We start from the raw sequence: 14,042 nt of genomic DNA, 5'->3' as shown, positions 1-14,042 counted from the left end.
TTGTAGGAGAAGGGGCCACGGACACCAGAACTAAAGCCAGGGCTAGGCCACCATAGTCTACATGGAACCATGTATCTTTAAGCCTGAAACAGACTTTCCAGAATTCTTACAGCAAACATTTACTGCTGACACAGCAGAAGTGGGCTCTTTGAGATACATCAACCTGGCTGTCCCTTACCCTACCTGTGACAAAGGGGAGAGAGGGTTTAAGAACCCACACTTTTAACTCCCAAAATTACCGGATAACCTCTTCTAACACTTAACATTCATTTTTGGGAATTATTTTAGAGATATATGTGCATCTGCACATGTGCGTGTGTGTGCACACACGTGCATGTGTGTGTATGCGCTTTATTCTTGATATATTTTGTTCTGATTTTAGGTTTGGTAAAAAATACATGGAAATATCTGTTATTTTTTGCCATTCTAACACCCATGCACCCTTCTCCTGCTAACATACTCTCATTTTCATTCAGGGAATTATTACTTGCCCATCCTCAGACCACGTATTTGTAACACTCAGCTCCCTCCTAGCTTCAGGTTAGACACATGCCCTAGATCTAATCCAGTTACCACATCACATTCCAATGGCCACAGAGACAGGTGTGAGATACAAGACTGCTGGATTTCATCTAGAAAGGTATAATCCAGGTAGCTGCTGGTAGCCATCTTATAACAATGAGGCCACAAGTCTGAGAGTTCAATCAGTACTGGGGTATCAGAACAAAGCAATGAATCCAAAGAATTCCTTTCACTCTGATTCAAGCCATGCATGAAACTAGCTCTGCAAAGATTTTTTTGTTATGTGAACAAATAAATTCCCTTTTTTACATAAGTCAGTTTAGGAAAACTTTTCTGTAATTTACAACCAAGAGTTGAAACTGACGTAGTAGATTTCAAATAGATACCAAAAAGTGAGGAAGTTCTCAGAAAAGAGGTTTGTATAAAGCACAAACCACTGCACAACTCTCAAAATGCTAGAGCTTATTCCTGATATTTAGCAGCATATGATCTCTGAGGCTGATTTCTATTTTCTGCCTCCAAACAAAGGGGTTATAATAATTAGGGACAGGGGAAGTAGAATAAGCACGTCTTTTAAGAGAAGCATCCAGGCTTTTTTTTTAAAGTTTCCTTTCTGCCTTCATTCTCTATTACCACCTGCCTCAGCCAATAAATGTTTACTCCAAATTATATTAACACTGCATTTAGATATGTCATTTTACAGAACTCCTTGAATGTCTCACTGTTTTTTAGTTTTTTCAATATACATGATATAATCAATACACAATGGTGACCAAAACCACTTGCTAAAAATCAATGGTTTAGAGAAATTTGGGGAGTTAAGCAGCAATCTCTGACATACCTAAATCTAAAAAGTAATACTTAAGCTTACATGTAAGACCTTATCTGAACATCCATCAAGCTTCAGGTTCCAACTGCTTTACAATCAACATTTCTTCCCCTCTTACTCCTTCTTTCTTGGAAAAAAAATACATACATTTAATGGGGCCCTTAGGTATTCAACATGAGGAAAACACTGGAAAAAACAACAGGGCGGAGTTCCCATTGTGGCTCAGTGGTTAACGAAACCGAGTAGGAACCAGGAGGTTGCAGGTTCGATCCCTGGCCTCGCTCAGTGGGTTAAGGATCCGGTGTTGCCGTGAGCTGTGGTATAGGTCACAGATGCAGATCCTGTGTTGCTGTGGCTCTGGCGTAGGCTGGCGGCTACAGCTCCAATTAGACCCCTAGCCCGGGGACCTCCATATGCCATGGAAGCAGCCCCAGAAAAGGCAAAAAGAAAAAAAAACAAAAACAAAAACAAACAAACAGGGCAACTCAGTAACTCCCTTCCGCTCTAACCACTTTTTCTTATCCCTCCCAAAAACTAGAGGGTTGAGGGTATAAAATATCCAAGGTTTTAAACAATAAAAACTTTACGGGGTTCTTCCAGAAAAACACAAATCTGCTCAACACAAAGTACATACATTAGGAAACATAACTAGAATATTTTAGCCATTATCATATACAAAAGGGCAGAGAGAGGTTGTCTTTCATGAAATCTGGATTGCAGATGTCTGGCAAAAAAAAAAAAAATTAATAATCTATCACAAAGCCCCACAACTAGTGATTCAAAATGAAAGCTTTCACTACTTACACCATATGTAAATATACATATATACACGCTGCTTATAATCCCTTGATCTGAAGAGAAAGAGAACTGATACTCTACTGTGAAAATGGTCAGTGGGCAGACATTTTAAAATCCTTTCCCACATGAAAAGTTTCCTGAAAAAGAGATCAGAAGACAACAGAAAAGCACTCAATATATATGGAGTTATAAAGCCCATATGAACTAGTATCTATTACACAAAGGAGAACATGCAACAAAGTGATTAGGAAAGTCAAACATGAATTAGTCCAATAACACAGAGGCAAATATAACCCCCAAAAGCACTTTATGGAACAGAAATCCACACATATCAAAAAGATGTCTATTATTAACAATGAAATAATATCAAACTTTGAAGCTCCAAATAAGTCTTAAATCAGTAAGAAATTGGTATGCCTTCACTAAGGGAAAAAAACTGTTTGAAGTAACACACAATTAACATCAAGGCAGAACACATATTTTTAAAATACAACAAATCAAACAGTCACCAAAAAGACATTATGTACAATGCATTAATTTTAAAGGCACTAAATATCCTAGTATATTTTGAATAGCCACTGCTTAATTTTATTACAGAAACTCTCACTGTACCTAAAAATGTAAGCTCTATCTCATGGAGTGTACACCTCTCCCATAAACAATGATAGTTCAAAGTACCAGTGGTGACTGCTCAGGATCCTGTCCTTGGTTCCACACTCCTCTATAATACAGAATAATACCCCTGTATTATTCCACTCAAGCACATTCTCTGACAATGGTCACAATGAAAAGATACTCCCATCAATACAAGTGAAAAGATGGGACAATGATGACAATACAAAGAGCAAATAGATACAGGGCTTTTATGTACCAAGTGTTGTTCCTAGCACTTTAGATATGTATAATCTTCCAAACAAAATAAAGTAGGGTAGATGTCTTATCCCATTTAGCAGATGAAGAAAATGAGTCACAAAAAAGTTCAAAAACTTGCCCAAGTTCACACAAGTAGTATGCAGCAGAGCCAGAATTCAAGAGCCTGGTTCCAGAGTCTGTGCTCTTTACTAAAGTTCAATTCTAGCAGTTAGCTATAATTTCAACCATTTCTTTTCCTCTAATCTATTCACCACCCTATGAATCAGTTTCTCATCTAGAATATCGGTCAATAATCACAGTTTTTACCCCAAAGAGTTGTTCAGTCCTTACATGAAGATTAAGTACAATAATCTACATGATGTGCCTGGCACACACCAATACTATAGCAACGGTTCTCAGAGTACCTACCAAACATTTGTCACTGGAGTTGAGAATCACTGCTATAAAACTATCCACCAGTAAGAGTTTACCAAGGAAAATGGTCTCAATGGGTCCATCCCAAATCTAAAGTGAAGGCTAAATAAAATTAGATTTCCCCTATTGTTTCCATTATAGAATAGCAAGTCTACCAGCAGCCTTCAGGAAAATACATATACATAAACTTAGAAATTGCTCTCTTAGGTCTGGAACTTTCTCTCCATTATTTTGCATTCCTTCAATGACTCCTTCCCTACTCCGAACGAATCACAGAAATATACTTCCCCCTGGTAAAACCAGACACTAAAAATTTCTCTTGGCATTTACATAAGTTTTAAGACACAAACTTTACCCGGTATTTTAATGCCATTTTCATCTTCACAGCTGGGTACTAGGCACTCTGAAAGGTTTCAACTAGAATACTACTTTCAGAGTTTGCCCTCACCTACAAGCTACAAAACTATGGAGACTGAAAGAACAAGAGCAAGTCCAAGATCTAGTGCTGATCAACCTTCAAGTTTGCTCCTAATTTTCCGTTGTGACAGCATTCTGGGACATTCTAGGACAACTGTGCTAGGATTTTTCTAAGGTACAGATGGACCAAGAAAACCCCTAGATGAACCAGAGGGGCCTTATATATTCAACTTGACAAGAGATTATCCAGTTGTACTCCTCAAAGTAACTGCACTAATTAAACACCAAAGAGTATGAAAGCATATATAGTATACATAAGATAGCTGGGGCAGGGGAGAGGAGATATCATTCATTCAGGTTCAAAAACCAATCAGAATTTGGAGTTAATTTGTTTAGTTATCCTTCTTCCTTCTAAAATCCAATTAAACTGATAGAAAAAAATTTAAATAAACTAATAACAAAAGAATCAGCGCAGGGGAGTATTAATAAATTTGAAAGCATTTCTATGAAGAAAGTCATAGCCAAGAGCAGGCAAAGAAGGGGTCTGCAACAAAAGGCATGATTACCAAGTAAACTTCAAAGGGGCTCTAAGTTAGAATCACTGGGTAAGAAGGGCAGGACTGAGAAGGAAAATGGAAAAGGTTGGTTAGCTTTTCCAAGGGAGCTTTGAAAAGTAGAAAATAGAACAAGAGTTGGCTCCTCATCTCTATTCTGTACATACAGATTATATGTACTCTGGCATTTATCCCAGAATGCAGGCAATTTTGGGGAGGGGAGTGACTCAAGAAACTGAATAAATTGCTTCTGTGAGCCCCTCTCCCTAAAGTCAGCCCCCAGCCTGATCATCCCAACACTACACCTGCCAATCAAAAAACATCATCCCCATGCTTCCAGTGAGAGCCAGTCAGCCTTCCTGGTGGTCAGCCCACCATGGGCAAGACCAGGATCAAGCAAGTGAAACAATAATCCCAGAGGAAATAGAGATTATTTAGGAAATAAAAAATTATTGTTTAAGACTCTGAATCCCTGTCTCAGCATCAAGATGTTGTAAAAAAAAGAATAATGAAAAACAAGAGTTTTTATAAATCAAAATATAACTGCTGAAATAAAAAGTTCAGTGAGAAGAGTCAGAAAATAAAGTAGAAAAAAAAAAAAAACCACCGCTGACCCATCCCCAAAAAGGAAACAGAAAATCTAGGAAGAAAAAAAGAATAAAATTCAGGAGATTTTACCATCCAATGAAGAAAATAGAAGGGGAAATTATCAAAGAGGTTTTTCCAAAGCTGAAAGACCAGTGGTTATTTGAAAGGAACTACTGAGCGTTGAGCCTAACTAATAAAAAGAACTCACACCCAGGCACACATCCTTGTGAAATGATCTTCTTTATGCAACACCAGAAACATCACAATAAAAAGAAAAGTATAAAAAGTTCCAAATCAGAAGAACCTACAAAAATAAATAAGACTCTGAAAGGCATTATCAAGAACACTAGCAACACTGACCACTAGAAGATAATGGAGGAAAGCTATCAAAGAAAAGCTTTTCTGAGAGGAACTTATTTTCACCGTAAAATTCTACATAGGCTACTCTCAGCCAAGTATGAAAGCAAAATGAAGGCATTTTCAGATGTGCAAGGACTCAAATAATGACCCCTTACTCTTGTATCTAGAAGAAGATAGTTTAGGAAGAATACAAAACAAAGTGGAAAGCCAAGGACATAGGAAATACACAAGAAAATGGTGGCACTAACCCAGGAATCCAGTGAAAAGAAATTCCAAGGATGCAGCTGTACAGCAGACCTAAAAAGCAATGAGTCCATATTAGAACAAGAAATCAGGAAGCTCCAAAGAATGTCTTCTCAGAGAAAAAAATCAAATAAATTCCAGGAAAGATAAATGAGTAAGAAGCAAAAGACATTAGTGAAGTGATAAAGATGGCAAATGCTGTTTCTTTCAACATGAAAAAAAAAAAGAAAAATAAAAAATTGTATAACATCATAATCCTATCATAGATCCATCAAACTAATATATGACAATGATTTTGAGCAATAAACTAAGTATGAGAAAAGTATATTCATTTAAACCAGACCCTGGGAATATTATCCTTCCGTTGACCTAGGAGTATGGCACTGGACTTTTAAAGATGGAAATATAATTTTAGCACATTATTGTTTCCTCTTCCAAGATGTCCTTTTCCCTCTCTTCTCTGAGTCATTTACTCATCCATTCACTCATGCACGCAACAAATATTTACTGAGCATCCTACATCTATCTGAGGAGCAGAGATAGAACAGTGAACAAAGACAAAACCTTGCCCTGGCAGAGCCTCATTCTAATGATAGATGACTCCTCCTCTTTCAAGAAGTGAGCTCCCAAGCTAAGTGCTTCTTCCTTGCTACTCCTAAAGTTTAGAACTCCAATTCTTTATGGGAATCAAATTTGGCTTTCTCCATACATATTACCTCGACTAGTCTATAAAGAATGCAACAACAGCAACATTTATTATAGTTATTTGTACCTCTACTGCAGAGCACTAGGCCTAGATCGATAAATGTGTTTTGAACGTTATAGTTGAACCAAAATGTAAATAAACTGTAAAATGAAAAGTAAAATGTAAAGCACTGTATGAATGTTACTTATTATTTAACAGATGCAGAAGATGAAATCCCCAGATTATAAAACTAGTTTATGGAAAAGCCAAAACTAAAATCCGTAGTACTAGGCTGAATTAAAGTAAGCGGTCAAGTCAAAAAATGGGCCAAAATGAGAAAGAAAAACCTTAGGCATTTTCTTAAAACATTTTCAAATACACAATAAATGTCTAAGACATAGATTCTATATCTTCCATATGTCAAGGCATAACTTAACAATTACGTAAACATCACTTTGAAAGCCTCTAATCAAAAATATAATCTATCTTTAAAAAGCTTTAATTTCAGAGTTGTGTGTTTTTACTTTGCAGTATATACTTGAAATGCGTAAATATTTAGAACTTAAATTACATCGAACATAAAATATATTGGTTTTTATAATATTTCCTCACAAGAAAACTTTCAAAATTATTGCAATAAATATTTTATGCATTTATTCCCATAAATACTGGACTTTTAATTCTTTTTAAACTCAGAAACACTCAGGAAAAAAAGTAAGGCTTACATTAGCTTTCTTAACAACATCAAAAAGTCAGATTTCTTTTTCATCAGCCAAAGGAGGCCTAAAGTTAAAGTTATTGAGATACACATTCATAAAAATGCAAAAAAATTAAATTTACATAAACAGAAGTTCTGTAAAAAACTAATGCAACAGATCCAGTTATTTCACACCTTCCAAGGTTAGTGGTAAGCACACTTTTTACAGCCTTTCTTTGGTATATGATCATATCGGTTCAACAACCACATCATTATTACTAAATAGTAGTAGCAGAGTTCCCGTCATGGCTCAGTGGTTAACAAATCCAACTAGGAACCATGAGGTTGCGGATTCGATCCCTGGCCTCGCTCAGTGGGTTAAGGGTCCGGCATTGCCATGAGCTGTGGTGTAGGTTGCAGACACGGCTTGGATCCCGAGTTGCTGTGGCTCTGGTGTAGGCCAGCAGCTACAGCTCCTACTCGACCCCTAGCCTGGGAATCTCCATATGCCGCAGGAGCGGCTCAAGAAAAAGGCAAAAAAAAAAAAAAAAAAGACAAAAAAAAAAACACCACTAAATAGTAGTAGCCATGCAAATTATAATTTACCTACAAAAAATATAACACTGAATAGATGAGCAGGATTGTGCTATATTCACAGAATAAGCAGCCGAGGAAATAATCCTGTTTCAGTTTCAACAAACGTTTATCAAAGGTTGCTATATGCCACTAGCTATTTCAGGCACATAAAATAGTTCCAAGATGAAGGTATAAAAATTTCTGCCCTGGAGTGTCTTACAGTAGGGGAAGGCAACTGCAACTACTCTTCCCCTAAAGACTAAATGCTGACTAATAATTAAGCGTGATTCCAAAGAACCAAAGACCACAATAAAGTTATCTACACAGAGATTTCACCAAATTTAAGAGGTGGTTTTAAATATTGTTTAAAAAAGAAAAAAAACGTCAGTTACTAAAGATACACGATACCAGGACTTAAGCTGTGTTCATGGGTGTGATCACAGAAATCAGTAATTTGACTCACATATACTTATTTATAGATCCTCCAATATTTACAAACTGATCCAATGAATACTAACCAAATAGTGATTTTTACTCTAAATGCAACCAGGAAACTCAGGGCAATATTTATCACCCATAGGAATATAGGGGAGTTTCACCATCATCCTACCTCTAGTACTACTATCATTAATTACCACAATCACCACATTAGCAGCTCATATGCTGCCTGTTAAGCAGCAACACTTAAAAAGACACAATCCAATCGAAACTCACTGCTACTCAGCATCAATTCCAATCACGGAATGTGCCTGATTAACCAAACTTAATGCTACGCCTTTATCTTTAGGTGTTTCCTAAAGAAATGGATAGGTCAGGGCTGAAAACCTCTAAAAAGGATATTTTGAAAGTCTGTTTTTAATATCTATGCTGACAGATAACTGGCTTTTTTACTTTTAAAATGATATGCGAAGCACTCATATAACTTTTAGCAAACTGTCAAACAATCCTGCAAACTGATAAGAAAAAGAACACCAACAACAATGAAGGCAAAGGATGGCCCCAAAAGGAAATAAAAGAGCCAATACACATGTGAAAAGTTGCTCAAGTCTAACTAGCAGTAAAATAAGTAATAATACCAGTAAAAATTATAATAATATTGTCAGCTAGAATTTATTGCAATCTTTACGTAAGAGTGAATTTGCAATAAAGACTTACCTACTTAATTAATCAACCAATTACTGAATAGATGAGAAACTACCTGGGAAAATAGCGAAAGTTTCAAAGAGGAGGTGAGCTGGTCTTTCACAAATACAAATTCAGTTGGCAAAGACTGGAGATAGGGAAATACTCAAAAGTGGGGGAGATGAGGCAAAAGCCTACAAGAAAATAACAAAATATGAATCCAGTTTATTCTAGGAGCCAGTTCTTATTGTGACACTGGAGTCTAAATGGTGCCATTAAAAAGTGTGAAGTTATGAAACAGTACAGATAAGAGGGAGGTAAAATGTAAACGCTGTTATACTTCAGGTTAAAAGGCTGAACTTAATTTGTTTAAGGTATGGAACTTAATCAGATTTGTTTTTTCCTGTGCCTTTAATTTTTAAAGAAATATTTGATTTAAAAAAACAGCAATTAAATAAAAAATCAAGAACAGTTCATCCCTAATGAGATTTCTTTCAAAGAAAAGCATAATCCAACCAAAAGTGTGTTACTTAGATGGTTTTCTATGAGTCATTCCTCTTAACACAAATCAAAAATCTAAAAGAAACTGCCAACCTAGAATTCCTTACCCAGCAAATATATCGTTTGAAAATGAAGTGAAATAACATTTTCATAACAAAAAAGAGGATCTTATCAACATTATACCTACACATAAAGAAACACTAAAGAACACTGTTCTTCAGGCAACTAAGAAATGCAGAAATAGTATAAAGAGCAATAAAAGTGTAAATATAAGCTGACAATATAAGACAATAACAACTTGTGCTGTTTAAAATGTATACAGAGTTTAAATACATAGGCTGTAACAAAAAACGAAAGAGCATATAAAGCCTTAAACAAAAAAAAAGTTCCCATACTCTTAGGAAAAGACTGATTGTTCTGTGACCATGAAAACAATTAACTACTGGAGTGAATTTTAACAGATCAAAGACAACTGTTTCACTGGTCACATTTTTGAAAGCCAGCCAATCAGTAAGAGTCATATCTCTGAAATTCAAACAATCAAGATTACTACTCCACTGAACATTCCCATAAAATGATCAAATATTTACAATGTCCAAGTGTTTAAAAAAAAAAAAAACAGGATAATCCATATTCCCGTATACTGCCAACCTTCATAACTAGGGTACTCTCTTTAGATAATACATAAATGAAGGAGAAGTAGCATTAAGTAGCACAGAAATATTCTTAAAGTTGAACAGGAGCTGTTATCAAGGCAATACTCAGAGATAAGCTACCTACAGCTCCCAAGCCATCCCCTGCAGCTCTGGGTTCTTTTTCACACCTGGAAATCAGGCTATTCTATGTCTCCCCAGGCCAAAGGATAATTGTTCTGTGAGAATAACATTTAGACTATTCCAAATGTTAGGTGGATTCTGTCTTCTAAAACAGGCAAATGGTGTAAAATCTCTCCTGTGATAACTGAGGAAGGAAATTCCTGATAATAATGATTCCATCCACATCCATCTTTTGGAACTACAGTATACCTTCACGGTGTGTATTTATTAGCAACAAGTAATAAAGTACTTGGATCAAATTCTTCCTATGTACTCAAAATGGTAACATGTAACATTTAAAATAATGAAAAAAATTCTCCATTTCACACAGTTTTCCTTCACATTTCTATGTGGTAATTTAAAATACTAAACGCACCAAGTTTAGGCTTGAAATGGTGTTTAAACAATTCTCTGACTGGAGATAATTATATTCAGTTGAAGTACTGTTCTGCCACTCAAGAGTCATCTGATTTACATAAATGTTAGTTAAGCACCACAGAAACTTTAAAACATGTAATTAGAATGTCGCAAATAACTTAATTCATTCTGTCAAAACAGGGATTATTTTAACAACTCTTTCACTTACTTTAGAAGAAATCCTATTTACTGTATTTTCTCTAACAGAAAAAAAAAAATCAGTAGGATAAACTTACAACATCCTTCCCAATCAAACTTTAAAATGATTCTGGTTAACCACAAATTGACTCAAGTAGCTAAGTATTTTTCTGAATATATTTTACCGAAACATGTCTAACATGTAATAATGACATATAGTAAATGGGTTGCTGTTTTACAGAATTACAAATTATTGGACTTCCCATGTGGCTCACAACAGAATTACCAATTATTTTGCTGATTTATTATTCTTAGTCATTCACAAGTTTGTTTTTGTTTTGGGTTTTTTTTTTTTTTTTTTTTTTTGTCTTTTTAGGGCCTCATCCTCGGCATATGGAGAGTCCCAGGCTAGAGGTCAAATTGGAGTTGTAGCCACTGGCCTATACTACAGCTACAGCAACGCTAGATCTGAGCTGTGTCTGTGACGTGGCCACACCATAACTCATGGCAATGCAGGATCCTTAACCCTCTGAGCAAGGCCAGGGATCAGACCTGCATCTTCATGGATGCTAGATAGGTTCATTTCCACTGAGCCACGATGCGAACTCCCATTCACAGGTTTTAAAAAGGTCATTTTGTCCTTACAAATTATCCAAATAAACTGGGTGCATTGCTACCCTAAAGTAAACAATTTTGTAAGTTGCTCTTTTGCTCAGGGTTAAAACGTAGCCATAAAAGGTTATCAATAAGTAACACATTTCATTAAGCTGAATTTACCAGGAAAAAAAATTATGATCCAGCTCTATTACTTTCAAACATCCTGACAATATTTGGGAAAATAAGATAAAAACTGTTTTTCAGTTATTTTTAAGGTTCAGAAACATAAAACTTCAAATGTTTACTAACCATAAGTTATAATACAAAAAACTTAAAGAAATAGGAATATTATGAACTTTAAATAAGTTCTAGCCATAACTTACTGAATTCACATTAATAAAGAACATGCACACTGGCTGAAGAAGAGGAGTATCATGGTAGTTTCTTGGTGACTAACCAAAAATGACCCTAATAAATTAAACAATCATATGTTTGCTATACAAAAATCTGTGGCTGATTCTCACACCTCTTACGAGATCCCTTTACACTGTAAAACCTTTTCTTTTTTCACACTAATATTTCCTTTGTAACAAAACACTAACTAGTCAGGTTCTAAAACATGAATCTTCAGAAATAAGATTAGCAAAACAATTTAAAAATACTTACTGTCTTGTTTCGTAATCTAATTATGTCCGAAACAGAGCCAGCTCCACAGTACTCCATAACAATCCAGAGGTCTGTATTCTTAAAGTAACTGCCATAGTACTTTACAACATATGGGCTAAAGAAAAATATATAGACAGTTAAACCCAGTTAATTCCCAAAGAAAAAATTTCTTAATCCCAATACAAAGTATTTTCAACATTTCATAATGTTTCAATAAGTAAACAATGAGTAAACTAATATTGTACATAGAATTGTCTCTATGTAGGGTTCACCAACTGTGTATAATTAGGCTTTAATTCATGGATGAAATTTAACAGGATTACAAACCAGAGGAGGTCCAAATGTTTAGGGTGATTCCAAAGAAAATGAAGCTCTGCTTTGGCAAAAGACATTAACATAAGATACAAGTGAAAATATTTTCCTTTAACTAAAGCACTTTAAATATAAATCTTCTAAAGGAGTTTGTATTCAGTCAAATATTAACACTCGACTTTAAAATATTTATATTTCAATGAGGTCATAAAACTTTTTTTTGATTCTCTCTTCTTTTGGCCTTTAAAATCCTGGATAAAATATTGTAATTTTTGTGCTTTAAATTCAGATAATTACAATTATAATTACTGAAGATTTAAAATATTTATATCTTTCAGAGTAGAATAAACTTCAGTAGAAAGGGTGGGATTTGAATTACGGAAAAAAAGTTGAAGCTTCAAGTTGTGGGTGCAGAAGAGAAGAACATGCCCAACTCAGAAAGGTACATTCATAGAATACATAAAAAGGTGAAAAATATAAAGCAGCATAAAATAGTAAAGTAGTATACACCTTAAATACTATAAGAGCTCAAAGGAGGACATGACCATAGTGGAATCACCCAAGAGAACTCCATGAAAGACCATAAGCAAAGGCACAAAAATAGAAAGAGAAAAACCAAGAATGGCATGTTTAGGGAACAACTTGTTCAACAGATATTTCTATCTAAAAGTAGCTATAATAAAAAGTGGCATTAGTATAAGATAAATAAGACACAGGAATCAAATAAGCAAAAAAGAATAATAAAAAATGGAATGTACTATAAAAGACCACATAAAGAGATTAGGGATTAAGAGAAAACGGTCAGGGGAAAGACTTCTCCGTAAAGCCTTTGCAATTTTAGCTAAATCTTAAAGTCAAAGGTAGATCAGAGGAGTTGGAGATTAAGGGTTTGAACTAAAACAGGCTAGAATTCAATCATGTTTTCTCTCTGCTGTTCCTCATTCACTATCTCTTGCACAGACTGGCTTCGGTCTCCTTGTCATAGTTTTTTCCTCCACTCTAATCAATACTCCATATAGTTGACAAGGTAACTGTCCTTTAAAATGAAAGTAAAATAAGCTGATCCTATTGCTCTCCCAATTAAAATAAATAAACAAAAAACACCAACGGCTCTTCATTACCAAAAGGAGAAAGACAGAACTGCTTTGTATCATATACATGACCTTTCAAAGTCTTCCTCTACCCACATCTCTCATTATTCCCCATCTCACACCTTAAATCTGCAGACAACACTCAACTTTGCTAGGTGTTGGGAATGGAAAGTATACATTAAGAGTTCATAAATATTCACTAAACCAGTAAAAAGTGCATGTTCACAACTGAATCTAACCTATAGAGCCAGAACTTTAACATAAGGGAAACATAAAAAGCCTTCTCTACATACACTTCTTTGGAGTATGAGTGGCTGTGTAGGAACCTTCATAGGAAAGGTAGCTGTGTATTAGAATCACTTGTAACCCAGGCCCCACATCTTGAAAGGTTCTAACTCAGTAGGTCTTTTAAAACCTTCATTAGTGACTTTGATATACACCCATAGTTAAGCTTCACTCCAGAAGACAGACTGCATATCCTTCGGAAGATTTATTTAAATAGTAATTTTCTTATTCAAAATTTTGAGAGAAATAAACAAATCAGAGCTAATCAAACTTCAAAGTTTCTGCACAGTAAAGGAAACCCTAAACAAAATGAAAAGACAACCCACAGAATGGGAGAAAATCCTTACAAGTGAATCAACTGACAACGGATTAATCTCCAAAATTTATAAACAACTTCTGTAGCTCCATACCAAAAAAAAACAAACAACCCCATCAAAAAATGGGCAGAAGATCTAAACAGACAGTTCTCCAAAGAAGACAGACAGATGTCCGAGCAACACATGAAAAGATGTTCAACATCACTCATTATTAGAGAAATGCAA

The 14,042-nt window shown here is 35.2% G+C and overlaps 1 protein-coding gene across 2 annotated transcripts in view; it reads right to left on the bottom strand.

Moving 5' to 3' along the window:
* The window catches only part of STK3 (serine/threonine kinase 3), a 294,976-nt gene that overhangs the window by 208,402 nt on the left and 72,532 nt on the right, over positions 1 to 14,042 (bottom strand). For both annotated transcript variants that reach the window (XM_005655350.3, XM_021089060.1), the window contains exon 4: positions 11,813 to 11,927. In XM_005655350.3, coding sequence (XP_005655407.3) covers positions 11,813 to 11,927 — 115 coding nt within the window. The remainder of the gene's footprint in view (positions 1 to 11,812; positions 11,928 to 14,042) is intronic.

This window comes from Sus scrofa, chromosome 4, assembly GCF_000003025.6.
Source record: "Sus scrofa isolate TJ Tabasco breed Duroc chromosome 4, Sscrofa11.1, whole genome shotgun sequence".
In the NCBI taxonomy this organism is placed as follows: Eukaryota; Metazoa; Chordata; class Mammalia; order Artiodactyla; family Suidae; genus Sus; species Sus scrofa.
This window is presented reverse-complemented; position numbering and strand designations above follow the sequence as displayed.